Source organism: Atractosteus spatula, chromosome 8 (genome assembly GCF_055471065.1).
Source record: "Atractosteus spatula isolate fAtrSpa1 chromosome 8, fAtrSpa1.hap1, whole genome shotgun sequence".
NCBI lineage: Eukaryota > Metazoa > Chordata > Actinopteri > Semionotiformes > Lepisosteidae > Atractosteus > Atractosteus spatula.
This window is the reverse complement of record NC_142713.1, coordinates 240,475-268,340: the sequence shown is the minus strand read 5'-3', so window position 1 is coordinate 268,340 and position 27,866 is coordinate 240,475. Positions and strand designations below refer to the sequence as shown.

The 27,866-nt window shown below is 58.2% G+C and overlaps 1 protein-coding gene across 3 annotated transcripts; it reads left to right on the top strand.

Annotated features, from left to right (window-relative positions):
* The first annotated feature begins 163 nt into the window (after positions 1 to 163).
* LOC148828929 (proline-rich protein 12-like) lies at positions 164 to 27,866 on the top strand. 3 transcript variants are annotated; one of them, XM_088922770.1, is made up of 15 exons: positions 164 to 368; positions 7,254 to 7,366; positions 11,158 to 11,319; positions 12,088 to 16,139; positions 16,999 to 17,187; positions 17,944 to 18,487; positions 19,493 to 19,971; positions 20,703 to 20,819; positions 21,249 to 21,382; positions 22,801 to 23,255; positions 24,113 to 24,229; positions 25,200 to 25,297; positions 25,615 to 25,746; positions 25,975 to 26,070; positions 26,755 to 27,866. In XM_088922770.1, the coding sequence occupies exons 1-15, from the start codon at positions 286 to 288 to the stop codon at positions 26,887 to 26,889; spliced, it is 6,906 nt and encodes a 2,301-aa protein (XP_088778896.1). In that variant the 5' UTR covers positions 164 to 285; the 3' UTR covers positions 26,890 to 27,866. The 3 variants fall into 3 exon arrangements, with proteins under 3 accessions (XP_088778896.1, XP_088778895.1, XP_088778894.1); XM_088922769.1 differs by having other exon boundaries at positions 7,254 to 7,411; positions 22,804 to 23,255; XM_088922768.1 differs by having other exon boundaries at positions 7,254 to 7,411.

Here is a 27,866-nt window from a genome sequence, read left to right as displayed (position 1 = left end):
CGGGCTCGCTTGCCTGCCAGACTCAGACGGCACCAGAAAACGCTGGAGACGACAGAGGGGAGAGAGAGAGAGAGGAAATAAAGGGATTTTTTTTTGTGTGTGAATCTATCTTCGGCTGCCCCCCTCTCTCTCCTCCGACACCCTCCTCCTCCTCCTCTTCAGCTACCCCCCCGCGCCTCTTTCCTCTCTCTCTCTCTCTGATTTCATTCCTAAAGAGAAGCGCCGTCTATGTGATCGCCACAGTACTCTCTGTTTTAACCCCCCTCCCCGCTCCCATAAATTTTCATGGATAGAAATTATCCAGCAGCAGGATTCGGGGACCTGGGTGCCGGGACGGGATGGACGTACGAGCGCTCTGCAAAAGCGAGGTAAAGACAGGAGGGAGGTGTGTGCTGGGGGGGAGGCTGAGCTGCGACCTGTCCTTTGCGACAATACTCGCTTGTTGTCTTGTTTCTCTCTCCTCTCGACGCGTTAATTTGGGCTCTTGGGTCGCCGAGTTGCTCTCCCTGGCGTTGCCGGGGGTGGTCTGGCGGACGGGTGAATGCATTCTCCAGATTGCGTGGGGTGCGTGGTGTATTCTAATGCGTGGATGAGTGAGCGAGACCTGAGACAGGAGAGCGAAAGAGAGAGAGAGGGGAGAAGGGAAAGAGAGAGAGAGAGAAAGAGGGGGGGATGGGTTAGGGATGTATGGGTTTCTTTTAAAAAAAACCCTTCTGCAGCTGTAATACAAATGCACGTTTAGGGCGACAAAGCTGACTTCTGTCAGCGCGCAGGCTTTCCGAAGCTATAGTCTCTGCCGTTGCCCTTGTTTCTTGCGTCGACGGGGCTGCGATTAGAATAATGCATGTTTATGTGTGTGTGCAACACATGCAATTATATTTACACACACGCACGTACGGTGGTAGGGTATGGCGGGGTGTTGTGCACGATGCGAGTGACGGGTTTTTTTTTTGTTGTAGCTTGCGATGTGATTTGGGTTCCCAAAAAAGAAAATCGTGCATGCAAAATAAAAAAAACAAAACAAACAAATTGAGGAACCGCGGCGGCGTCCGCACGGTGGTCTTGGGCTGTCTTGCAGAAACCAGCCCTGAGCCCGAGTAATTACTGCCCGTATGCAGATGAGCCAGCGGCCAGCGGCCCCGGCCCCTTATCGCTGTTTTATCATCACTACCATTAGCTCAATAAACAGGTGCGGATAAGTGATTAATTATGCAAATACAATCAAATTAAGGAGTGGGGGGGGAGTTAGAGGGAAAAAAGATAGCCCCCCAGAAGCGCTGAGATACGCGGTCATGGCAAAACGCAAATCTTCAGACGCAGATGGGAGGCCTTCATTCGGAGGTGCAGCTAAAATTTCACAAATGCACGTCCGCACGCATTTCGAAGATGCCGTCTTTAAATACTGTTTACGGCCAGAGGACTTGTTTTTTTTTTGTTAAAAAGATATTGTACCATCACCTTCCAAACCCTCTAAATAGTGATAATAATGATGGTGATGAAAATAAAAACAGTGGCCGGACGTGCGATGGGCGGTCAGCCGGGAGAAGGTGTTTTCACCGGGTCGTGATACAAAACAGAGGAGGGTGGAGGTGAGGCGAGGCGAGACGATAAGATACCAGCGGTGAAATTCAATAAAATAAAGCGTAATAAAGAGAAAGAAAGTGGGAAATGGCGTTTTTTTCCCCTGCAGAGGCAGGCGGTACGTGTGTGTGTCTGTGTACGCCGGAGCCCAGAGGCCTAGTCGGGCAGATTGAAGCCTGAACTCGAGTTGACAACGGAGGGGGGGGGGGGGGGAATCAGTATTTTGGTGGCTGTCGATGCTACCGTCCATATTATTGTTGTCAGAGACAGGAGTAGTTCACAAATCCCAGGGTTGGCGGCGTTTCATGAGGTGGAATGACCCCAAAACAAAAATCGAGGACGACGACGGCGAGAACTGCGTTTTCATTAGGGGTGTTGTTGGGGGAGGTTCGGGGTCGTCTCTGGCGGCGCTATAAATAAACATCCCGGTCTCTGCCTAAAAATTCTGTGTTATTATATTTCTGCGATATATAATATTTGTTGAGAGAGGTTGTGGAGTATTGTTTAGGGTACAAGCTGTTGACATCGTGTTGCAGACATGGTAAGCAGCTCAATGAATTTGACCAAACTGCGTGTGTGTGTTTATTTAAATAAAATGTATCCAGAATGCATCCTTTGGGCTGTGTGTTTTAAAATAAGAGTTTAAACATGAAAAGTGCTCCTACCACCACTGACAATAATAAAATTTAGTGCCCCAGGTGCTCTAGGGAAAATTAATGTATGTTACTAAAGACAGCTATTTAGTAAAGGCATACCTAGATACAATTTTGAATATGAAGTTCATTACTCCTGTAAATAAATCACCAGTAATGAGGTGGGAGATACTGCCTCCTGTAGAACAGTACAGTACAACAGTCCTGTTACAATAGAGGCTACAGTCCCAGTGCAGTAGACCAGTCTGTTACAATAGGAGCTACAGTCCCAGTACAGTAGGACAGTCCTGTTACAATAGGAGCTACAGTCCCAGTGCAGTAGGACAGTCTGTTACAATAGGAGCTACAGTCCCAGTACAGTAGAACAGTCCTGTTACAATAGAGGCTACAGTCCCAGTACAGTAGAACAGTCTGTTACAATAGGAGCTACAGTCCCAGTACAGTAGAACAGTCCTGTTACAATAGGAGCTACAGTCCCAGTACAGTAGGACAGTCTGTTATAATAGGAGCTACAGTCCCAGTACAGTAGAACAGTCCTGTTACAATAGAGGCTACAGTCCCAGTACAGTAGAACAGTCCCGTTACACTAGGGGCTACAGTCCCAGTACAGTGGAACAGTCCCGTTACAATAGGAGCTACAGTCCCAGTGCAGTAGGACAGTCCTGTTACAATAGGGGCTACAGTCCCAGTACAGTAGGACAGTCTGTTACAATAGGAGCTACAGTCCCAGTACAGTGGAACAGTCCCGTTACAATAGGAGCTACAGTCCCAGTGCAGTAGGACAGTCCTGTTACAATAGGGGCTACAGTCCCAGTACAGTAGACCAGTCTGTTACAATAGGAGCTACAGTCCCAGTACAGTAGACCAGTCCTGTTACAATAGGAGCTACAGTCCCAGTACAGAACAACAGTCCTGTTACAATAGGGGCTACAGTCCCAGTGCAGCAGAAAGGGTGCTGGTGAATTTGGGCAGTGGAATGGCTCTCTGTCCTGGGCTCTTGCACTGCTGCCGGAGCTGAAGCTCTGTTTTGGGATGCGATCTCGGACCCTCACCCAGGCACCAGGCAGCAGGGGGCTGTTGCTGCTCAGAACAGCAGCGAGGCAGGGCCTGATGCAGAAGCCCGCTGTGTGTTGGGCCCCCCCCGTGAAGGGGGTTTGAAAACTCCTCAGCGTGACCCACAGTGCAGTGTGGGTACGGTAGGGGTACCCTGTGCCTTTCCGACACTGATTCTGCGCGCGCGACCCCTGTGGATTCGAACTGTACGGAGAGAGTGTGATCGCTGAGCGAGGCTCCAGTGCATCGTCTGAGTTCTCTGTGTATGTAGAGCCAAGGAATCGGCTTCAAGCACTGGGCAGTGTGGTCCACACTCCCAGTAGTGCCTCCTGTCCTGACTGGAAGATCTGTGTCTTGAGAAAAGGCAGGGTGGCTGGGTATCCTGTTCCCTCCTCCCACCCCCTCTGTGTACAGTAGTGCCTCCTCTCCTGATTGGAAGATCTGTGTCTTTAGAAAAGGCAGGGTTGCTGGGTATCCTGTTCCCTCCTCCCACCCCCTCTGTGTACAGTAGTGCCTCCTCTCCTGACTGGAAGATCTGTGTCTTGAGAGAAGGCAGGGTGGCTGGGTATCCTGTTCCCTCCTCCCACCCCTTCTGTGTACAGTAGAGCCCATCCAGCTGTGTCTGGAGCGAATCCAGGTCTCAGCAATGTGGCTGGTCAGTTTGTTACCCACTCCCACCTCTGTCTGCGTACAGTGGAGCCTCCTGTCCTGACCGGAGGAGCTCATCCAGCTGTGTCTGGAGCGAAGACGGGGGGGGGGGTGAATTCTCATGTTGGGGTCCCCTCGCGGTCATTAGTGTTGGCGTCGGGCGCTTGATTGTCTGTCACTCTGATGCTGTGCAGAGTCGTATCCAAAGAGATGCTGACCTCTCGTCCCTCTGCCGGTCAGCAAGGGGCTGTCGCTGGGAGTGCTGGGGCGCTAGCTGACGTCACTGTGTTTCTGGGGGTCATGAGTGGAAGGGAGTACAGTGGGATCACAGGGGTACAGCTGGGGTGGGGTTCATTCGGGGCAAGCTGGGTGGCTGCTGACCTTTGACCCTTGGGTGTGTGAGGAGCCAGCAGTGCAGGATCCTTCCCAACATGCACTGGAATCCTGCCGGACGTGCCTGGTCTCTCTGGGAGCTGGGAGCTATGATCTTGGAGCTGAGATCTGGAAGCTGGGAGCTGGGATCTTGGTTCTGGGATCTGGGATCTGGGAGCTGGGGACTTGCGTTGTGAGGAGGATGTGGCTTCTTGTCTCATATGTGTGAGCAGCAGCAGTGGAATTTCAGATAAACGTGCACAAGCGTTCGAGAGCAGCAGCTCGTTTCTGTCTGCCATCTGTCCTGCCCTGAATCGGACACTCTCGTGGGCTGCCAGGGCCTGAATCACCCATCCCTCCGTTTCCCAACAGCTCTGTCCAGTACGGGTCACAGGTCAGAGCGCAGGGTCAGACATTTATACGGCGCCCCTGGAGCAGTTGGGGTGAAGGGCCTCATCAGGGGCCCAATGGAGTAGGATTCCTCTGCCGGCTGCGGTATACGAACTGGCAACCTTCCAGCCACAGAGCCTCCACACTTCGGAATAAAATGGGAAAGTGAGTCAGGAGAGGCTGCATGTGGAAAAGACTGAAGCCTTTATGATGACACTTCATTTACATCTTGTTAGCAATGGGGAAGAAATTAAAAAACAGAATGTTAAAATTGTATAAAGCACTAGGAAGACCTAATTTAAGATAGGAAACAGATGCTTTCTGGTGCTTAAGAGAATGCCCCACGCTAACAGGCTGGAGGAACTGGGTCTCTTTAGTCTGAAGGGAGTGTCCCACACTGACAGGCTGGAGGAACTGAGTCTTTTTAGTTTTGAACAGGTGAGAGTAGAAGGGGACCTAATACTTATAGGGTCAACCCAGGTGTCAGTGTAAACAGGAGTGTGGAGGAGGTGATCAGTACTGTAGATCTCCAGGTGTAAGTGTGAACAGGAGCGTGGAGGAGGTGATCAGTAGACTGTAGATCTCCAGGTGTCAGTGTGAGCAGGAGTGTAGAGGAGGTGATCAGTACTGTAGATCTCCAGGTGTCAGTGTGAACAGGGGTGTGGAGGAGGTGATCAGTACTGTAGATCTCCAGGTGTCAGTGTGGAGGAGGTGATCAGTAGACTGTAGATCTCCAGGTGTCAGTGTGAGCAGGAGTGTAGAGGAGGTGATCAGTACTGTAGATCTCCAGGTGTCAGTGTGAACAGGGGTGTGGAGGAGGTTATCAGTAGACTGTAGATCTCCAGGTGTCAGTGTGAGCAGGAGTGTAGAGGAGGTGATCAGTACTGTAGATCTCCAGGTGTCAGTGTGAACAGGAGTGTGGAGGAGGTGATCAGTACTGTAGATCTCCAGGTGTCAGTGTGAACAGGAGTGTGGAGGAGGTGATCAGTACTGTAGATCTCCAGGTGTCAGTGTGAACAGGAGTGTGGAGGAGGTGATCAGTAGACTACAGTGTGTGGTTCTGTGTTGTTTGGACTGCATGCTTTCATTCTGCATGTTTCTTGGCATGCAGTCTGTTGTCCTGTGCTGTTTGGACACTACTGTTCTGGGTCAGCATGTCCCTGGGCCTGCAGTCTGTGGTTCTGTGCTGTTTGGACACTACTGTTCTGGGTCAGCATGTCCCTGGGCCTGCAGTCTGTGGTTCTGTGCTGTTTGGACACTACTGTTCTGGGTCAGCATGTCCCTGGGCCTGCAGTCTGTGGTTCTGTGCTGACCTCCTGCTTTGGACCGGCTGGTCTGTAGGTGTAAGGGTTGGACAGTGTGGACCTGGGTAGCCATGTGCACGTTGTGAAGGTCTTCCAGCCTGACCCACCAGTGGTTGTTCCAGTGTGGAGCGTTGTGCCATGTTCTGTATGCATGGTGATCACTGTGCCGTTGTGGTGTGCTGTGTGTGGTCTGCACTGAGCAGTGTGCGTCCCCACGTCTTGCTAGACCAGGAGGACAGCTGATCCGGCGGTTCAGGTCTGGTCTTGTTAGACCAGGACGACAGCTGGTCCGGTGGCTCAGGTCCAGTCTTGCTAGACCAGGAGGACAGTTGGTCGGTCGTTCAGGTCCTGTCTAGTTAGACCGGGAGGACAGCTGGTCTGGTGGATCTGTGCCCTCCATCCGCAGAGAGACCATGTGTCCATCACCACCGATTTCCAGCTGGTTGGACTTGCTGGCGGCTGCTGTGTGCGGAGTTGGGGGACGTGACTGAACTTGGCTCAGTCTCTTTGGGGTCCCCCCTCAGATCTGTGTAGTTACTCAAGCCTCCCTCAGTCTGCCAGCAGGCCCGGCTGGAATGTGGGTTCTTTGGGGTCCCCCTGTGAGAACCTCAAACCTTTGTGAGATACCTGAGCGACTCTCACAGCTCTGAGCCACTGACCCTCAGGGTCTCCTGGCAGACTGGAGCTCACCCGACCCAGGGCTGAGGGTCTCCTGGCAGACTGGAGCTCACCCGACCCAGGGCTGAGGGTCTCCTGGCAGACTGGAGCTCACCTGACCCAGGGCTGAGGGTCTCCTGGCAGACTGGAGCTCACCCGACCCAGGGCTGAGGGTCTCCTGGCAGACTGGAGCTCACCCGACCCAGGGCTGAGGGTCTCCTGGCAGACTGGAGCTCACCCGACCCAGGGCTGAGGGTCTCCTGGCAGACTGGAGCTCACCTGACCCAGGGCTGAGGGTCTCCTGGCAGACTGGAGCTCACCCGACCCAGGGCTGAGGGTCTCCTGGCAGACTGGAGCTCACCCGACCCAGGGCTGAGGGTCTCCTGGCAGACTGGAGCTCACCTGACCCTGGTGGGGCTGTACAAACTGTTCTTTACAGCTCAGAGAAACCTGGTCACAGTGGGCTGATGACATTCGCTAGGCTGGAACCAGTGATGTGCAGATTATAGTGGAATCCCCTCCCTTCTTCTTTCTCAATGCAGTGTTCGTGTACAGTCGATATCTGTATTAACCCTCCATCTCCCTCTCTCCCCAGCCTGGTGTATGGGGGCTCCCGGTCTTCGCACCCCGACTCAGAGCTGCTACACAGACAGGCCTATGCTACGCCACACCCCCTCCAGGGCTATGCAGCCAATCACCATCCGGCAGGTACGGGGCAGGGCGGGGCCTGGGGGGCAGCTGGGCGGAGTCTCGGTAAGTAGCACCTGGGTCGAGATCTTTTGTTTTGGGTTTTATTTGCGATCTTCAGCAGCATGCGTGGGGTTCTGATAATGGAGGGGTGTATTGTCCTGTGCTGGGCTGAGATATGTGGGATTGAGTTCTGCTGTGCTGGACCTGTCATATAGTACAATGGGTTATTCTGTACTGTACTTCATTTGAAATGTGTATTATATAAGATATAAGATCACTTTATTGGCCACATACAACTTCTCGCATGAGGAATGTGTCTTCTCTCAAACCCCAGCTTGCTCTCCATGAGACACACAGACAGGGAGAGAGAAGCTGGGGGTCAGAGCGCAGGGTCAGACATTTATACGGTGCCCCTGGAGCAGGTGGGGTTCAGGGCCTCGCTCAGGGGCCCATCGGAGTAGGATTCCTCTGCTGGCTGTGGGATTCGAACCGGCAACCCTCCAGCCACAGGCGCCGATCCTGAACCACAGAGCCACGCACGTGCACATATTAATGTGTGGGAGTGTGTTTGCCAAAGGATAGGTAGTGACACTGGGTGAGAGTGAGTTGTGCTTGCTAGACTAGGCTGTTGAACTGGACTGAACTTCTTCTCTATTCAGTTTCACGTCTGGGGTCCTGTGTAATCAGTCTGTGTGTTGTACATATACACTGTGCAGCTAATCTTTCTCTGTGCTACCTGTTGACTCAGCGGGGCATGGTGTTGTTGCCATTGACTCTCAGTGCTGCGTTGTCGATCTCAGTGCTGCGTTGTCGATCTCAGTGCTGTGTTGTTGACTCTCAGTGCTGCGTTGTCGATCTCAGTGCTGCGTTGTCGATCTCAGTGCTGTGTTGTTGATCTCAGTGCTGTGTGTTGTCGATCTCAGTGCTGTGTTGTTGATCTCAGTGCTGTATGTTGTTGATCTCAGTGCTGTGTTGTTGATCTCAGTGCTGTGTGTTGTCGATCTCAGTGCTGTGTTGTCGATCTCAGTGCTGTATGTTGTTGACTCTCAGTGCTGTGTTGTTGGTCTCAGTGCTGTGTTGTCGATCTCAGTGCTGTGTGTTGTTGACTCTCGGTGCTGTGTTGTTGACTCTCAGTGCTGTGTTGTTGATCTCAGTGCTGTGTGTTGACTCTCAGTGCTGTGCGTTATTGATCTCAGTGCTGTGTTGTTGATCTCAGTGCTGTGTGTTGACTCTCAGTGCTGTGCGTTATTGATCTCAGTGCTGTGTTGTTGACTCTCAGTGCCATACTGATTCTCATTGCAGTGTTGTTGATTCTCTGTATTGTGTTGTTAACTCAATGTGTTGTGTTGTTGACTCTCAGTACCATGTTGTTGACTCTCTTTATTATGTTGTTAATTCAATGTGTTGTGTTGTTGACTCTCAGTGCTGTGTTGTTGATCTCAGTGCTGTGTGTTGTTCTCTCTCAGTGCTGTGTGTTGTTGACTCTCAGTGCTTTGTGTTGACTCTCTGCGCTGTTGTTGACTCTCAATACTGTGTTGTTGACTCTCTGCGCTGTTGTTGACTCTCAATGCTGTGTTGTTGACTCTCAATGCTGTGATGTTGACTCAGTGTTGTGTAGTTCACTCAGTGTTGTGGTGTTGACTCTCAGTTTTGTGTGGTTGACTCTGTGTTGTGTTGTTGACTCTCAGTGCTGTTTGTTGTTGACCCTTAGTGCCGTGGTGTTGTTGAATCACAGTGCTGATAGTTCGTTAGACATGTGCAGTTTATTATCAGTCTGTTTTAAATAAAAAACTGAAACCTGACTTAAATGTGTGCGGTTTTCGGTTTGGTAATGGGCAAATGTTCTTGCGATATTTGTGATTTTTGGTGTCTGCCCACAACGTTTCTGAAGTCAGATATCACCTGACACGGTTTATTGCACAGGAACTCCGATTTGAGGACGTTTAGGTGCTGAGTTCCCTTCGTCCGGTCAGGAAGGGAAAACGAGGAGCTGTCCGTGGATCCGGCTGCTTTGTGCGGGATCAGGATCCAGTTCCGACTTTTGCCAGCTGTTGTCAAGTTTTCGATTCCCCAATAATTAAACCTTTGGATTGTGTTTGTGCTGGCTTAGTGTCTAAGTAATATTCATATATGTAGTAATGTTAACATTCACTGATCACTTTTCACAGATTGATATATTTAAAGGCTTTTACAAAAAATGACAATAAAGTGATTACAAAGATTTTAGAAGCAGTCCAGCACAGGTTGGCCTGTTTTCCTACTGCAGTGAATCGTGCCTGATAATAGTTTTTGAATTTTCACCAACTACACAACATTGTTTTTCTTGCGTAGCTTAACATCGACCTGAAGTGTCTTAAGAGGACTGTAGAGACGGGTTCCGTATCGGAAACACTGGCTCCACAGCAGTGATGAAAGGTCGACTTACAGCGATTGATAAGCAGGGTTGTGTTTCTAAAGTTTGGGCAAAGGAAGGCAGTGCGAGCTATAGACCTGCTGCGGATGTAAAACCCCACGTTGAGGTGCTCAGAAACGTGAACACAGCCAGGCAGTCTCTGGCAGGACAGGTGGTGCTACCTGTGGCCAAGGACGCTGTCACACTCCAGCTCTCCTCATCCCGAGAGCCACATTGTGCACCGTTCGGCTCACACTTGTCGTGTGAAATCGTTGTCCTACAAAATGATTGCCAACAAAAATAACCGGGTGTGTAGAAAATTGTGTTTTTGACTCAAACAATCCTAGATATTTTGGTTAGGAAATATATATTTTAAATGATCAAATGTTCTACTAACATACAGTATGATTAAACAGCATGTATTTACGGGCAAGGCTGTCACTGTTTCTGTTAAACCTGCAAAACAGACCAGGTTGGATTCTGTTTTTAGGGAAAAGCTGTAGAATTAAAAAGACACCAGGCAGAAAAATGGAACCGAAAGGAACAGCTTATTTCTCAGCCACAATCTCCACGACTCTTTAATTTTAATGTGTGTGTCAGCAAAATTTGCTTTTTGGATGTAATGTAGCTGCGTCTGCATTTTTAAAAGACATCATGTAAGACGCATGACTTATTGATCACTTTAACACCACCTGTATACATCTTTTGCTATTTAACGCTGTACATGAATATTATTTTCAATTTTAAAGTCAGTGTGTAGCATTATTGGATCAGTGATATAACCAGGGTTGAACAAGTTTGTTTTACATATAAATGCTCTATTTACAGCACGTTATGGTCTTTGAAAAACATAATGTTAACAGCATTTTTTTATCTTTCACTAAAAAAAAACTGAACCGAAAACCAGATTTTTAAAAATAAAACTGACTTGAACTGAGCTAAAATATCAAAACTGCACATCTGTACTTTAAGTACTATGTTGTTGATCTCAGTGCTGTGTTGTTTATTGTCAGTGCTGCTTGTTGACTTTCACTGTTGTGTGTTGTTGATCTCAGTGCTGTGTTGTTGACTCTCAGTGCTGTGTTGTTGACTCTCAGTGCTGTGTTGTTGATCTCAGTGCTGTGTGTTGTTGATCTCAGTGCTGTGTTGTTGACTCTCAGTGCTGTGTGTTGTTGATCTCAGTGCTGTGTTGTTGATCTCAGTGCTGTGTTGTTGATCTCAGTGCTGTGTTGTTGACTCTCAGTGCTGTGTGTTGTTGATCTCAGTGCTGTGTTGTTGACTCTCAGTGCTGTGTTGTTGACTCTCAGTGTTGTGTGTTGTTGACTCTCAGCACTGTGTTGTTGTCTATCTGTCCCTTGTTAATGACTCTCTGTGCCCTGTGTTATTGACTCTCTGTGCCCTGTGTTGACCCTGTCAGGTCTGTCTGGGCTCTTTGACACGGGGCTCCATCACCCCAGCTCTGCGGCCCCTGACGCTTCAGTGATGAACCTCATCTCCGCCCTGGAGTCTCGGGGTCCCCAGCCGGGCCCCTCTGCGTCCTCCTTGCTCTCCCAGTTCAGGACGCCCTCCTGGCAGACAGGTAAGCGGGGGTGCTGGGGCGTGTGGACTGGGCAGCTTGGCCGAGCCGATGGTTTCTGCATCCATCTGTCTGCATAACCCGCAGTGTCCAGTACAGGGGCGCGGGGGGGCGGAGTCTGTACCAGCAAGTAGGGGTGCAAGGCGGGGTACACCCTGGACAGGACACCAGTCCATCACACACACACACTCACACAGAGACACACACACACACTCTCACACAGAGTCAAACACACACACAGAGACACACACACACTCGCACAGAGACACACACACTCTCACACAGAGACACACACACACACAGAGACACACACACTCACACAGAGACACACACACACACACTCACACACACACACTCACACAGAGACACACACACACAGAGACACACACACACACTCACACAGAGACACACACACACAGAGACACACACACACACTCTCACACACACTCTCACACAGAGACACACACACACACTCACACACACACACACTCACACAGAGATACACACACACACACTCACACACACACACACACACACAGAGACACACACACACACACTCTCACACAGAGATTCACACACACACACACACACACACTCTCACACACACACACACACTCACACACACACACACTCACACAGAGACACACACACTCGCACGCCAGCCCAGGGAGAGCATGCGAACTCCGCACAGACAGCAGCCCCACGGCCGCCGGCTCATGGGCTCTCCTGCTTGTGTTCCCCGAGGCTGCAGTGACCGTGTCTGTTTTCCAGCGATGCACACTCCCGCCCCGGCAGAGCTCTTCATCTCCGGCGCGCTCCCGGGCTCCGGCACCTTCCCCACCTCCTCCGCGCTGTCCGCCTACCAGCACCCCGCCTCCTTCTCGGGGCGCAGCTTCGCCGGCGTGGCCCCGTCCCTGTCGCTGCAGGACACCCCCACCTTCAGCCCCACCTCCAACGGGCTGCTATCGCCCCACGACCCGCTGCTGCACATCAAGACGCCGCCGCAGCCCTCCGGCCTCGGGTTCGACCGCCTGCTGTCCTCGCAGGGCTCGGCCTACCGGGGCGGCCAGGACCCCGGCGGGGCGCCGCCCCCGCCCCCGCCGCCGCCGCCGCCCCAGGGCGCGGCCGGCTCCTCCGCGCGCCACCTGCCGCCCCCCCAGTTCAACCTGCTGTCGTCCCAGCTGCCCGAGCAGGCGCCCCAGCTGTACAACGCCTCGGTGTTCTCGTCGGCGCCGCCGCACCAGGGCGCCGGGCTGGAGCGGGCCGTGCCGCGGCAGGACAGCGTGATCAAGCACTACCAGCGGCCCGCCGCGCAGCCCCACTCGCTGCAGCACTACCTGAGCTGCGGCGCGGCCGGCTACCAGCAGCTGCCGCCGCACCGGCACGCGGCCGTGTCCTGCAGCCCGCTGGGCGAGCAGAGCCCCTCGGCCGAGCCCAAGGCCTCGCGGGCCGAGCAGGGCTACCGGCCCATCATCCAGCCGGCCTACACCAGCGCCCCCTCCTCCTCCTCCTCCTCCTCCTCGGGGGGCGGCGGCAAGGCCTCCAAGAGCAGCTCCAGCAGCGGCTACTCCTCATCCGGCTCGGGCTCCTCGTCCCGCCAGCCGCACACGCCGCCCTCCGCCTCCTCCGCCTCCTCCTCGTCCTCCTCCTCCTCCTCCTCCTCGTCCTCGGCCTCCTCCGTGCCCAACTCGGCCTCCTCGTCCGCGCCCGCCCCGCCCTCCCGCCAGCAGCCGCCCCCGCCGCCCTCCTCCTCCTCCTCCTCCTCCTCCTCGGCCGCCGCCTCCTCCTCCTCCTCCTCCTCCTCCGTGTCCCAGCCCCCGCCCGCCCCCAAGCCGCCCTGCCTGTCGGGCTACGGCTCGCCGGCGGCGGTCAAGCCCAGCCCGGGGCTGGCGGGCCAGACGCCGCCGCAGTCCTCCTCCTCCTCCTCCTACTCGCCCGGCCAGCCGCCCGCCGCGCACCTGGCCCAGCCCTACGGGGGCTTCAGCTCCCCGCAGGCGCAGGACCTGAGCTCCGCCGGCGGGGGGGGCAAGGGCTACGGCTTCCCGGCAGAGGTGGTGTACGGCGCCGACTCGGCCTACGCCGGCATGCCCGCCTCCCTGGGCGGCGCCGGCAGCCCGTCGCTGGGCTACGGGGGCCCCGGGCACTCCCCGGCCCTGCTGGGGGGCTCGGCGGGCGGCGGGGGCTCCGGGGGCGGCAGCTCGGGCTCGGCCGGCGGCGGGGGCGGCTCGGGGGCCGGGGGGGGCGGCTCCTACCACCTGCCGGACTCCAGCCCCTCCCCCTCGGGCTCCTCGGGCATCGTCCGCGGTGGGCTGCCCTCCCCGGCCCCCCGGCCCGCCCAGTCCCCGGGCGGGGGCAAGTACCTGCCCTCCGTGCTGTCCCCCGCCTTCCTGGCCTCCCCGCAGGGGTACCCCGACGCCCGCGGCGCCCCCGCGCCCTACCACGCCCCCAAGCCCAAGCCCGAGTCCGACATGCTGGGCGTGGAGCGGCCCCCCGAGGAAGAGGAGGAGGACGACGACGACTTCCTCATCCAGCACCTGCTGCAGGCGCAGAGCCCCGCGCCCCAGCCCGCGCCCCCCGCCCCGGCCCCCGAGGGCCCCAAGGGCCTGGCCTACGAGCTGGGCAAAAGCTCGGAGGAGCGCTACCACCTGCAGAGCGTCATCCGGACCAACAGCGCCACTGCGGGCGGCGGGGCGGCGGGCAGCCTGGAGAGCCAGCTGGAGCTGTCGCTGAAGAAGCAGAAGGGCGACCGGGCCGGGGGCGCGGCCAGGGACCCCCACGGCCACGCCCTGCCCCACTCCCACCCACAGCACCACCACGACTCGCTGGGCTCCGTGGTGCACTACAGCCGGGCTGACCCCTACGCCCACCCCCTCCCGCACCCCCACTCGCACCCCCACGCGCAGCACCACCCCCACGCCGACCTCAAGAAGCCCCCCGATCAGGCGGACCTGCCCTACCTGCGCAAGACCCCCGACCAGCAGTCCCAGCAGTCCCAGCATTCCCAGCAGCAGCAGCAGCAGCAGCAGCAGCAGACGCCCCACACGCCCCTGAACCTCCTGGACTCCCCCCCCGAGCAGCAGCCCCCCGCCCAGGCGCACCTGCTGCAGTCGGTGCTGTCCCACACGGCGCGCAAGTCCCTGGAGCCCTCGTCTGCGCAGCCGCAGCAGCCGCCTGCGCAGCCGCCGCAGCACCTGGGCGACGGCCCGTCCTCGCAGCTGCAGCTGCAGCTGCAGTCGCAGTCGCAGGCGCTGGAGGCCCACCTGCAGGCGCACCACGCGCGCGGGCCGCAGACGCCAGGCCAGAGCCAGCAACCCGGGTCCCAGTCTTCCCTGGAGCTGCTGGACCCCTCCCTCTCGCAGCCGCCCAGCGCGGAGGGGGCTGGGGGGGGCGGCGGGGGCGGGGCGGCGGGGGGCGACCGGCACCGCCAGCACCGGCACCCCGACCTGCACGACTTCCTGTCGGAGTCGGACCTGGGCCTGCCGGGCCACCTGCACCACCTGCCCGCGCACCCCATCGCCCACCCGCACCCCCACTCGCACCCCCACGCCCACCAGCACCCGCACGGCCACCCGCACGCCCACCACCCGCCGCCCCACCACCACCACCCCCACCTCCACCACCACCACCACCACATGGGGGCGCGGGAGGGCGAGGGCGACCCGCTGAAGGAGCCGCACCAGTTCGGGCCGGGCAGCCCGCCGGGCAAGGCGGGGCCGGGCGCGAAGCCGCCGCCCTCGCGCTTCGTGCCGCTGACCTCCATCTGCTTCCCGGACGCGCTGCTGCAGGACGAGGACCGCGCCTTCTTCCCCAGCATGGAGGACATGTTCTGCGGCGACGACTACAAGCCCAGCTGCGGCGCCGGCGCCGGCCCGGACGGGTCCGAGGGCCGCCGGGCGCAGGAGGGCCTGGACGGCGTGAAGACGGGGCCCGGGGGCGGCGGCGGGGGGGGCTACGACCTGCTGGGCCCCGGCGAGGGCGGCTACGCGCCGTACTGCGGGGGCCTGTCGGAGCCGGGCGGCGGCGCCATGCACCTGGACCTGGACTCGCTCAAGGCCCACGAGCTGCCCTCCACCGTCAACACCGAGCAGCTGGGGCTGATCCAGTCGCAGCCCGCGCCGCCGCCGGGGGGGCTGGGCCTGGGCGCCGCGGGGGACTCCTCCTCCGCCGCCAAGATGCTGGGCGGGGGCGGCGCGGGCACGGGGGGCGCGGGCGGCCTCACCTCGCCCATCTTCTGCTCCTCGCGCCCCAAGAAGCTGCTGAAGACCAGCTCCTTCCACCTGCTGAAGCAGCGCCGGGACCCCCAGAGCCAGCCGCCCCCCAAGAAGAGCTACGCGCAGGAGTACGAGTTCGAGGACGACGAGGACAAGGCGGACGTGCCCGCCGACATCCGGCTCAACAGCCGGCGCCTGCCGGACCTGCTGCCCGACCTGGTGTCCAGCTGCCGCAAGGCCGGCGGCGGGGGGGGCGGGGGGGGCGCGGGCCTGAGCCCCCTGATGGGGGACCTCGACTTCTGCCACTCCACCGGGTACCCCTCCCTGGGGCCCCCGCCCCCGGCCCCCGCCCTGCTGCCCGAGGGCCCCAAGAAGAGGGGCCGCAAGCCCACCAAGCCGAAACGCGAGGGCCCCCCCCGGCCCAGGGGCCGCCCCCGCATCCGGCCGCTCCCCGAGCCCCACGGCGGCCTGAGCGCCGGGGCCACGGAGCCGAAAAGGGGCCGCGGCCGAGGGCGGGGCCGGGGCAGGAAGGAGGAGGGCGTGGAGCTGCCGGGGGCCGGTGGCCTCGAGGGAGACCCCCAGAGCAAGCTGGAGCCCATCAGGCCCATCAAGGTGAGCCGGGACTCGGGGGCGCCGGTCGGGGTCGGGGTGACCGCTGCCCTGACCGAGCCCGGGTGCGAGGCGGAGGTGGCGGTCGAGAAGGCTCAGGGTGTATGAAGGACAGCCGCCAGGGCACGGGGGCAGATCAGATGGCTGCGCGACGCTAATTATCTTCCCCCGCTCCCTGTTCCCCTCGCCCTGCAGCTCCCAGCTGGCAGCCCCACTGGAGAGCCGGGCCAGTACCTGGAGGGGAGACTCCTGGGAGAGGTGTTAGTGGGGCCAGCAGGGGGCGCTCACCCTGCGGTCTGTGTGGGTCCTGATGCCCCAGTATAGTGACAGGGACACTAGACTGTAAACAATCCCAGGGTGTCTCTCGAGAAGAGTAGGGGTGTCACCCCAGTGTCCTGGTCAAACTCCCCCCTGGCCTTTACCCATCATGGCCTCCTAATAACCCCCCTCTCTGAACTGGCTCCATCCCTCTGCTCCCCTCCCACTGAGAGCTGGTGTGTGAGAGGACTGGAGCATCATCCAGGTGGGGGTGGAGGGGATCCCCATGACCGGTAAAGAGCTCGGAGTGGAGAGTCCAGACAGGCGCTATATAAGTGTGAGGAGTTATTATTATTATTATTATTATTATTATTATTATTATTATTACTCTTCGTTCCCAGTGGGTGACTCTTCGTTCCCATGTTTTAATGGTAGTTCTAACTGAGCATTATTGTCTTTCTCCCTGTCTCTCCTCTCTCTCTTACTCCCTCCTCTCCCTCCTCTCCCTCCTCTCTCCCCTCTCTCCCCTCTCTCCCCTCTCTCCTCTCTCTCCTACTCTCTCCTCTTCTCTCTCCTCTATCTGCCCCCCCTGTGTTTTGTACAGATCAAGCTGCCCCTGCCCCCCAACCCCCCCTCAGACACCCTGCTGCGCACTGACCCACTTGGTGGTTCTGACCCGGTTCTGTCAGACGGCTCTGGGGGCTCAGCTCCCCTGGGCCTCAGTCCCAGCTCCACCGGTCCCGTTCTGGACCTGAACAGAACCCAGGAGAAGATTAAGCAGAAGGTCCAGGAGGTGAGTCTCACTGTAGGCCGACAACTGCCCCCTATCCTGGTGCCCCTCTGTCAGCTGTCAGGCTGGTCCTCTGCTCTGTTCTCCACAGTGGGGCAAAGAGACTCACAGTCATCCCTCTTCCACATGAACTATCAGCGCTGGGGGGGTCTCTGCTCTCCTGGGGGTTGTGGTCTCAGGGGGGTCTCTGCTGTGCAGGTTCCCTGTATTGTCAGGGTCCCAGCCCTGTGGGGTCTCTGCTCTACAGGGTGCCTGTACTGTTGGGGTCCCTGTACTATTGGGGTCCCAGCCCTGTGGGGGTCTTTGCTCTACAGGGTGCCTGTACTGTTGGGGTTCCTTCTCTGTGGGGTCCCCGTACTGTTGGGGTCCCAGCCCTGTGGGGGTCTTTGCTCTACAGGGTGCCTGTACTGTTGGGGTTCCTTCCCTGTGGGGTCCCCGTACTGTTGGGGTCCCAGCCCTGTGGGGTCTCTGCTCTACAGGGTGCCTGTACTGTTGGGGTCCCTGCCCTGTGGGGTCCCTGTACTGTTGGGGTCCCAGCCCTGTGGGGTCTCTGCTCTACAGGGTGCCTGTACTGTTGGGGTCCCTGCCCTGTGGGGTCCCTGTACTGTTGGGGTCCCAGCCCTGTGGGGGTCTTTGCTCTACAGGGTGCCTGTACTGTTGGGGTTCCTTCCCTGTGGGGTCCCTGTACTGTTGGGGTCCCGCCCTGGGGGCTCTCAGCTCCATGGGGCTCATGCGCTGTGACCCCCCTCTCTCTCCCAGGTGGAGGAGAAGCAGCCGGAGATGAAGTCAGGGTTCATGGCTTCGTTCCTGGATTTCCTCAAGTCCGGGAAGAGGCAGCAGCTGCCCGGCGGGGGCGGGGGCGCGGGCGGGGAGCCCCCCGCGCCCGGAAAGCCGGGGGGCCGCCCCTCGCCCCCGCCGCCCCCGCCCCCGCCCGCGCCGGCCTTCGGGGAGGTGGCGGACGGGGAGGGGGCGCTGTCGCTGGGGGGGTGCCCCAGCCCCTGCAAGCGGCTGGACGAGGAGCTGAAGAGGAACCTGGAGACGCTGCCGTCCTTCTCGTCCGACGAGGAGGACTCGGTCAGCAAGAACCAGGACCTGCAGAAGAGCATCTCCTCGGCCATCTCCGCGCTGTACGACACGCCGCAGCCCCTCGCGGCCCCCCCCCCGCCGCCGCCGCCGCCGCCCCCCGAGCCCGAGCCCGAGCCGGACACCGAGCCCGAGCCCCAGCCCGAGCCCCAGCCCGAGCCCCAGCCCGAGCCCCAGCCCGAGCCGGGACTGGAGATGGACAGGAGCCAGGCAGTGCAAGGTAAAGACCTGGAGACACGCTGACCACTGGGCACCGCAGCGTACTGACACTGACCGCTGGACACACTGCAGCGCACTGACACTGACCGCTGGACACACTGCAGCGCACTGACACTGACCACTGGACACACTGCAGCACACTGACACTGACCACTGGACACCCCAGCGCACTGACACTGATCACTGGACACACTGCAGCGCACTGACACTGACCGCTGGACACACTGCAGCGCACTGACACTGACCACTGGACACATTGCAGCACACTGACACTGACCACTGGACACCGCAGCGCACTGACACTGACCGCTGGACACCCCAGCACACTGACACTGACCACTGGACACACTGCAGCACACTGACACTGACCACTGGACACCCCAGCGCACTGACACTGATCACTGGACACACTGCAGCACACTGACACTGACCACTGGACACCGCAGCACACTGACACTGACCACTGGACACCCCAGCGCACTGACACTGACCACTGGACACCGCAGCACACTGACACTGACCACTGGACACCCCAGTGCACTGACACCGACCACTGGACACTCCAGCATATTGACACTGACCACAGGACACTCCAGCACACTGACACTGACCACTGGACACACTGATACTGTCCGCTGGACACTGCACCACACTGACCACTGGACACACTGCAGCATACTACCACTGACCACTGGACACACCAGCACACTGACACTGAACACTGGACACACTGCAGCACACTGACACTGACCACTGGACACCCCAGCACACTGACACTGACCACTGGACACACTGCAGCACACTGACACTGACCACTGGACACCCCAGCGCACTGACACTGACCACTGGACACCCCAGCACACTGACACTGACCACTGGACACACTGCACCACACTGACACTGAACACTGGACACTCCAGCACACTGAAACTGGGCACTACAGTTCAGTAGTGCTGACCATTACCGCACTGGGCACTACCGTGCTTGTCCCCTCTGGCTGTTCCAGGGTCACCCGAGGCGCCCCCAGAGCTGCCCCCCGCTGTGTCCACTCCCAGCCCTCTGCCCTGCGGGGAGGAGCCGGGGGCCGGAGGAGACGACCAGGAGACCAGCGCCCCCAGCCCCCCCTGCCTTCCGTCCCCCGCCCCCCCCTCCCTGCCCCTCCCTCCCCCGCCTGCCCTGGCCCCTGCCCCGACACCCCCCCTGCTCTCCGCCGCCAGCCCCCCGCCCCCCCTGCCGCCGGCGCCGGCACCGCAGCCCCCCTCCGAGCCCCCGCCGCCCTCCCCTCCGGCCCCCCCGCCCTCGCCGCCCTCGCCCGAGACCCCCGAGGAGCCCCCGGACTCGCGCCCCCTGCACCTGGCGAAGAAGCAGGAGAGCGCGGCCGTGGCGGGCGAGAGCGAGGAGGAGGAGAGCGAGAGCGGCGGCGAGGGCATCTTCCGCGAGAGGGACGAGTTCGTGGTGCGCACCGAGGACATCGGCGCCCTCAAGGTACCCGGCCAGCGCCGAGAGCTGCGCGGCTCTCTCCCTTCGCTCCTCACTCCTCACTCCTGTCTCTCTCGTTTCACTCCTCTCTCCTCACTCCTGTCTCTCTCCCTTCACTCCTCACTGCTGTCTCTCTCCCTTCACTCCTCTCTCCTGTCTCTCTCCTGTCTCTCTCCTGTCTCTCTCCCTTCACTCCTCTCTCCTGTCTCACTCCTGTCTCACTCCTCTCTCCTCACTCCCTTCACTCCTCTCTCCTCACTGCTGTCTCTCTCGTTTCACTCCTCTCCTCACTCCTGTCTCACTCCCCTCTCACTCCTGTCTCACTCCCCGCTCACTCCTGTCTCACTCGTTTCACTCCTGTCTCACTCCCTGCTCACTCCTGTCTCACTCCTCTCTCACTCATCTCACTCCTCTCTCCTCACTCCTGTCTCACTCCCCTCTCTGTCTCACTCCTGTCTCAGTCCTCTCTCTCATCTCACTCCTCTCTCATTCCCCTCTCACTTTTCTCACTCCTTTCTCCTCACTCCTCTCTCACTCTGTCTCACTCCTCTCTCCTCACTCCTGTCTCGCTCCCCTCTCACACTGTCTCACTGCCTGCTCACTCCTGTCTCAGTCCTCTCTCACTCCTGTCTCACCCTCCTGTTTGGGTCTCACTCCTTTCTCTCTGTATCTCACTCTGCCTCACTCCTGCCTCCCCCCCTCTCCCCCCTCTCCTGCTCTCTGTCTCCCCCTGCCAGCTGGCTCTGCAGACGGGCCGGGAGCCGCCCCCTATCTGGCGCGTGCAGAAGGCTCTACTGCAGAAGTTCACCCCCGAGATCAAGGACGGGCAGAGGCAGTTCTGCGCCACCAGCAACGTGAGGCCCCGCTCCTCGCCTTCGAATCACGTTTATTGATCAAACGCACAACCATACGGCGTGCAGCAGTAGCTGCTGGAAATGAAATGTCTTTTCCGCGAGCTCACCAAAATCACAAGAATCACAAAAAACACAAAAATCACTAAATTTAGGTTACGAAAATAAGGTTACATGATAATAGATGTAATAGAAATGGAATAAAACTCAATGAGTAGAGCTGCTATGTGTCCATGATGTTTGCAGAATATACAAGTAGTGCATTACAGGTGACCTGCTGAAGGAGCTGCAGGTTGGCTGGAGGTAGAGGCTGTCCGTAGTCTGTTGGACTGGACCGAATGCCTGAGAGCTCCCTTCTGCAGTGTCCTCCCCTTTAAGAGCTGTGTGGGGTCTCTGCCTGCGCCCCCTGACCTTGTCCCCGCCTCTCCGCAGTACCTGGGCTATTTCGGAGACGCCAAGAACCGCTACCAGCGCCTCTACGTCAAGTTCCTCGAGAACGTCAACAAGAAGGACTACGTGCGGGTCTGCTCGCGGAAGCCCTGGCACCGGCCCCTGCAGGCGCTCAGGTCCGCCCCCCCGCCGCCCGCGCGCAGGCTGCCAGCAGGCGTCACACCCCTCACCGGGACCCCGAGCCTGCACAGCAGGGGGGTGGGACGCCTGTTGTCAGTCTGCCCCACTCTGTCTCACTCTGATCTCTCTTCTGACACGGGAAAACCATGACTCTGGGCTGGCAGCGCCCAGGTCCGACAGGCCTGCTCCAGCAGCCCCCAGGTCCGACAGGTCTGCTCCAGCTGTGCCCAGGTCCGACAGGCCTGCTCCAGCAGCGCCCAGGTCCGACAGTCCTGCTCCTGCTGTGCCCAGGTCCGACAGTCCTGCTCCAGCAGCGCCCAGGTCCGACAGGCCTGCTCCAGCAGCGCCCAGGTCCGACAGTCCTGCTCCAGGTCCGACAGGCCTGCTCCAGCTGTGCCCAGGTCCGACAGTCCTGCTCCAGCAGTGCCCAGGTCCGACAGGCCTGCTCCTGCAGTGCCCAGGTCCGACAGTCCTGCTCCAGCAGCGCCCAGGTCCGACAGGCCTGCTCCAGCAGTGCCCAGGTCCAACAGGCCTGCTCCTGCAGTGCCCAGGTCCGACAGTCCTGCTCCAGCAGCGCCCAGGTCCGACAGGCCTGCTCCAGCTGTGCCCAGGTCCGACAGTCCTGCTCCAGGTCCGACAGGCCTGCTCCAGCTGTGCCCAGGTCCGACAGTCCTGCTCCTGCAGTGCCCAGGTCCGACAGGCCTGCTCCAGCTGTGCCCAGGTCCGACAGGCCTGCTCCAGGTCCGACAGGCCTGCTCCAGCTGTGCCCAGGTCCGACAGGCCTGCTCCAGCTGTGCCCAGGTCCGACAGGCCTGCTCCAGGTCCGACAGGCCTGCTCCAGCTGTGCCCAGGTCCGACAGTCCTGCTCCTGCAGTGCCCAGGTCCGACAGGCCTGCTCCAGCTGTGCCCAGGTCCGACAGGCCTGCTCCTGCAGTGCCCAGGTCCGACAGGCCTGCTCCAGCTGTGCCCAGGTCCGACAGGCCTGCTCCAGCAGTGCCCAGGTCTGACAGGCCTGCTCCTGCAGTGCCAGGCTGTTCTGGGTCCAGATGGGCTGGCAGTGCCCAGGTATGACAGTACTGCTCCTGCAGTGCCCAGGTCCGACAGTCCTGCTCCAGCAGTGCCCAGGTCCAACAGGCCTGCTCCAGCAGTGCCCAGGTCCGACAGGCCTGCTCCTGCAGTGCCAGGCTCTGCTGCAGCCCCTGTACTGTGGGCGACAGCAGGACCAGGTCATCTGCGCAGAGCAGGAACTTGATCTGTGTGCCCTGCGGTGAGACCAGGGGCTGCTCACTGACAGACATACTGAACAGCGCTGGGCTCAGGCTGCAGCTCCGAGTGAAGGGTTCTGTCTTTCTGTTACCAGTTTTCAGTGCTCACCTGTTCTCTGTCTCCCTCTCTCCTCTCTCCTCTCTCCCAGCAGGCGGCAGTCCATCCCGAAACCACCCCCCCTGCCCCGCAGCCAGACCCCTCCGCGGGTGGACAGGGTGGAGAGGGAGGAGAGGGAGAGAGAGAGGGAACGGGAGAGGGAGAGAGAGAGGGAACGGGAGAGGGAGAAGGAGAGGGAACGGGAGAAGGAGAGGGAGAGGGAGAAGGAGAGGGAACGGGAGAGAGAGGAGAGAGAGAGGGAACGGGAGAAGGAGAGGGAAAAGGAGAAGGAGAGGAGACAGCCGCCGGAGAGGCGAGGGAGTGGCGCTGAGCGCCGAGGACGGGAGGAGAGGAAGGCGGAGAGGAAGGCAGCCGAGCGCCCCCGAGCTCCTCGCGTCCCCAGGGTGAAGGCCGAGCCGCCGCCCAAGAAGAGGAAGAAGTGGCTGAAGGAAGTGCCCTCCTCCTCCGAGTCCGACTCGTCCCCGGAGCCGCCTAGCGACGAGGAAGGTGAGTGAGAGCCTGGAGTCTGTATGAACCCCCCTCTCTCTCTCAGTGCAGTGTTCATGTACTGGAGTGTCCAGTCAGTGTGTGTGTATTAACCCCTCTCTCTCTCAGTGCAGTGTTAATGTACTGGAGTGTCCAGTCAGTGTGTCTGTATTAACCCCTCTCTCTCTCAGTGCAGTGTTAATGTACTGGAGTGTCCAGTCAGTGTGTGTATTAACCCCTCTCTCTCTCAGTGCAGTGTTAATGTACTGGAGTGTCCAGTCAGTGTGTGTGTATTAACCCCTCTCTCTCTCAGTGCAGTGTTAATGTACTGGAGTGTCCAGTCAGTGTGTGTGTATTAACCCCTCTCTCTCTCAGTGCAGTGTTCATGTACTGGAGTGTCCAGTCAGTGTGTCTGTATGAACCCCTCTCTCTCAGTGCAGTGTTAATGTACTGGAGTGTCCAGTCAGAGTGTCTGTATTAACCCCTCTCTCTCTCAGTGCAGTGTTAATGTACTGGAGTGTCCAGTCAGTATGTCTGTATTAACCCCTCTCTCTCTCAGTGCAGTGTTAATGTACTGGAGTGTCCAGTCAGTGTGTGTGTATTAACCCCTCTCTCTCTCAGTGCAGTGTTAATGTACTGGAGTGTCCAGTCAGTGTGTCTGTATTAACCCCTCTGTCTCTCAGTGCAGTGTTAATGTACTGGAGTGTCCAGTCAGTGTGTGTGTATTAACCCCTCTCTCTCTCAGTGCAGTGTTCATGTACTGGAGTGTCCAGTCAGTGTGTCTGTATTAACCCCTCTCTCTCTCAGTGCAGTGTTAATGTACTGGAGTGTCCAGTCAGTGGTCAGTGTGTCTGTATTGACCCCTCTCTCTCTCTCAGTGCTGGTACGTGGTGTGAACACGCGAGCGATGAGGGAGATGTTCCGCAGTTATGTGGAGATGCTGGTCAGCACAGCCCTGGACCCCGACATGATCCAGGCTCTGGAGGACACGAACGGTGAGCGAGGGGGCGGGGTGAGGGGGACAGCGGCTGAGGGGAGTGGGAATGTCAGTTGCTTCAGCTCCATGTGTCTGGAATGACATTTGCGACCTCAGGCCAGCGGGATGCAGACAGGATCCACTTCCAGGTCAGGAGAGACAGGAGGGAGGGACCACTTCCAGGTCAGGAGAGACAGGAAGGAGGGACCGCTTCCAGGTCAGGAGAGACAGGAGGGAGGGACCGCTTCCAGGTCAGGAGAGACAGGAGGGAGGGACCTTTTCCAGGTCAGGAGAGACAGTAAGGAGGGACCGCTTCCAGGTCAGGAGAGACAGGAGGGAGGGACCACTTCCAGGTCAGGAGAGACAGGAGGGAGGGACCGCTTCCAGGTCAGGAGAGACAGGAGAGAGGCAGAACTCCGGACCCTCTCTTCCGCACTGGGCCTGGAGGCGGTACAGAGTGTGTCTCACCCCTGGTTCCCAGGAAATCTCCGGTGCTCTTTGGATGGGTCCCGGCGGGCTCGCTCTGGGCTTGGGAGCTCGTCAGTTACCCAGGGAATCTCATTCCCGTTTCCCAGCGCAGACGCCAAAGGCAGAGCTGGTGATGAGCCCATGTCCCAGAGAGCTCCTCTCTCCTGTCCTTCACTGTGATGCTGCAGTGAGGCGCCGGCATTTTCTCTGTCCTGCGCCAGACTGCCCCTGACCTGTCCTCTGTCCCACACCGGATTGCCCCTGACCTGTCCTCTGTCCTGCCCCTGACCTCCCCCTGACCTGTCCTCTGTCCCACACCAGATTGCCCCTGACCTGTCCTCTGTCCTGTCCTCTGTCCTGCCCCTGACCTGTCCTCTGTCCCACACCGGATTGCCCCTGACCTGTCCTCTGTCCTGCCCCTGACCTCCCCCTGACCTGTCCTCTGTCCCACGCCGGATTGCCCCTGACCTGTCCTCTGTCCTGCGCCGGACTGCCCCTGACCTGCTACCCATGTCTTGCAGACGAGCTGTATCTGCCCCCTATGAGGAAGATCGACAGTATTCTGAACGAGCAGAAGAGGAGGCTGCTGAGGAGAGTCAGCATGAGCTCCCAGCACCAGGTACTGCTGTGTCTCCCTCCTGCTCCTCTCTCTCTCTCTCCCTGTCTCTGTCTCTCCTCTCTCCTCTTTCTGTCTCTCCTCTCTCCTCTGTCTCTCTCTCCTCCTCTGTCTCTCTCTCCTCTCTCTCTGTCTGTCTCTCTCCTCTTCCTCTGTCTCTCCTCTGTCTGTCTCTCCTCTCTCCTCTGTCTGTCTCTCCTCTCTCCCTGTCTGTCTCTCTCCTCTCTCCTCTGTCTCTCTCTCACTCAGTACCATGGGGATGGTCTGTCGTCTCTGGTCACTCATTCAATCTGTCCTGCACCCCCCTCTATCTCCACCAGGAGGCACTCCACTCCTACCCTCAGATGTCAGCTGACCCCCTGGACTCGGGGGCTGTGAGGGTGCGCCTGGGGGGGGAGTCCTACAACCGCAAGACCCTCAACAGAGTGAAGAGGAGTCTCCCCAAACAGCAGGTGCCAGGCGCAGGGTGACCCCTCTTGTGTGCCTGGGTCCTGATGGACAGTGCAGAGCATGTGGCAGCATCTGACGCCTGATTCTGTGTCAGTGCGCGTGTGTGTCTGAGCATGTGTCTGCGTGTCTGCATCTGTGTGTGTTGGTGTGTGTCTGTGTCTACACGCATGTGTGGCTGTGTGTGTGTTTGTGTCTGTTCAGCAGGCTGTAATACTGTCTCTCTCTTCTAGGATTTCAAGTTGTCTACAGAAACCTGCAGGATATACAGCCTGTATCACTCCCTCCATCACTATAAATACCACACATTCCTACACTGCAAGAGAGAGGTAACTTCTGTTACATAGCTTACCCCTCTGTCTCTCAGTGCAGTGTTGATGTACTGGAGTGTCCAGTCAGTGTGTCTGTATGAACCCCTCTCTCTCTCAGTGCAGTGTTAATGTACTGGAGTGTCCAGTCAGTGTGTCTGTATGAACCCCTCTGTCTCTCAGTGCAGTGTTAATGTACTGGAGTGTCCAGTAAGTGTGTCTGTATTAACCCCTCTCTCTCTCAGTGCAGTGTTAATGTACTGGAGTGTCCAGTCAGTGTGTGTGTATGAACCCCTCTCTCTCTCAGTGCAGTGTTAATGTACTGGAGTGTCCAGTCAGTGTGTCTGTATGAACCCCTCTCTCTCAGTGCAGTGTTAATGTACTGGAGTGTCCAGTCGGTGTGTGTGTGTATTAACCCCTCTCTCTCTCAGTGCAGTGTTAATGTACTGGAGTGTCCAGTCAGTGTGTCTGTATTAACCCCCCTCTCTCTCAGTGCAGTGTTCATGTACTGGAGTGTCCAGTCAGTGTGTCTGTATTAACCCCCCTCTCTCTCAGTGCAGTGTTCATGTACTGGAGTGTCCAGTCGGTGTGTGTGTATTAACCCCTCTCTCTCTCAGTGCAGTGTTAATGTACTGGAGTGTCCAGTCGGTGTGTGTGTATTAACCCCTCTCTCTCTCGGTGTGCACTGACCCCTCTCTCTCGCAGACTGACAGTATTGAGCAGGCGGCGGAGGACCCTGGTCAGGAGGAGGTGGTGCAGCAGTGTATGGCGAACCAGGGCTGGCTGGAGACGCTGTTCGACTCTTTCATCGAGCTGCTGACCCTCAGTGCGCAGGCCTGAGGCTGCGGCCCAGACAGCGGGGGACGTCGGAATCGAGGGGAGCCCCCTTCGAAGTCGAGGCTCGGGGGCCGGGCACACAGCGACCCGGACAGCCGCCAGAGGCAGGGCGGAGAGACAGACTGCCGCCCCCCGGTGGTGGGGGAAGGAATGACAGCGAGGGTGGGGAGGGGAGGGAAAGGGTTTGCAGAGCCCGGGGTTCACTCTGTGGGGCGCGGGAGAGAGAGGGGGGCACCGGGGGAGTCCGGGGGTCTCAGGGCTCCGGCCCCTCGCTGTGCTGAACGCCCTGTGGGAAGAGTTGTTTTTCTCCGTTGGAAGAGCACGGCGCTCTGTCCGGATCCGAGCGGGCCGAGCCGGGACGCAGCGCGCCCTCAGTCTGCGTTCCCGACCCTCCGACTTCCAGCGTGTAAATACTGTACAGGCGCAGGCGAGGGCGCTCTGTCGACACTGACCCCCGCCCCCCGCGGTCTCCGCGGCTCTCGGCGAAGGCCCCGCGCCCCTCCGGGCGGAGACGGTGGCCGGTTTGCAGACACTTTTTTAAAAAAAAAACTAAAAAAATTTCCACTCGCCGACCGGACACAGGTCCAGTCTCCCCCACCTCATCTCCGCCCCTCCCTCCTGCCCCCCATCCCTCCGGAAAAATAACAGATTTTGTCTTTTTTTATAAATATATATGAAAAAAGCAATTTGAAAATATTCCTAAAAACTTTACTTTTCGAGATCACCCCAGCCATCTGTGAGTGTGAACTGTTGTTACAATTTTTTCACCCCGTGTTGCTGTACGATTGTGTTCTGATTATTATTATTAATATTATTATAATATATATATTTCTATTTTTTATTGTTTTAGTGTCGGATAATGTTTTATTTTATTATTTGTTTTTTTTTTGTTCTTTTCTGAATATGTAAAACTCAAGCTGTATAGTGTGTACACAAACTGATTAAAATGGAAAAAAACTTTCTTTGCAAAAAAGAGAAAA

Excerpts from the sequence above, each read along its gene's own strand:
- LOC148828929 (XM_088922768.1), top strand. The coding sequence starts at position 286 with ATGGATAGAAATTATCCAGCAGCAGGATTCGGGGACCTGGGTGCCGGG. Across the intron at positions 20,820-21,248 it reads AGTTCTGCGCCACCAGCAAC|TACCTGGGCTATTTCGGAGA; the intron begins GTGAGGCCCCGC and ends GCCTCTCCGCAG. Across the intron at positions 25,747-25,974 it reads GGAGTCTCCCCAAACAGCAG|GATTTCAAGTTGTCTACAGA; the intron begins GTGCCAGGCGCA and ends TCTCTCTTCTAG.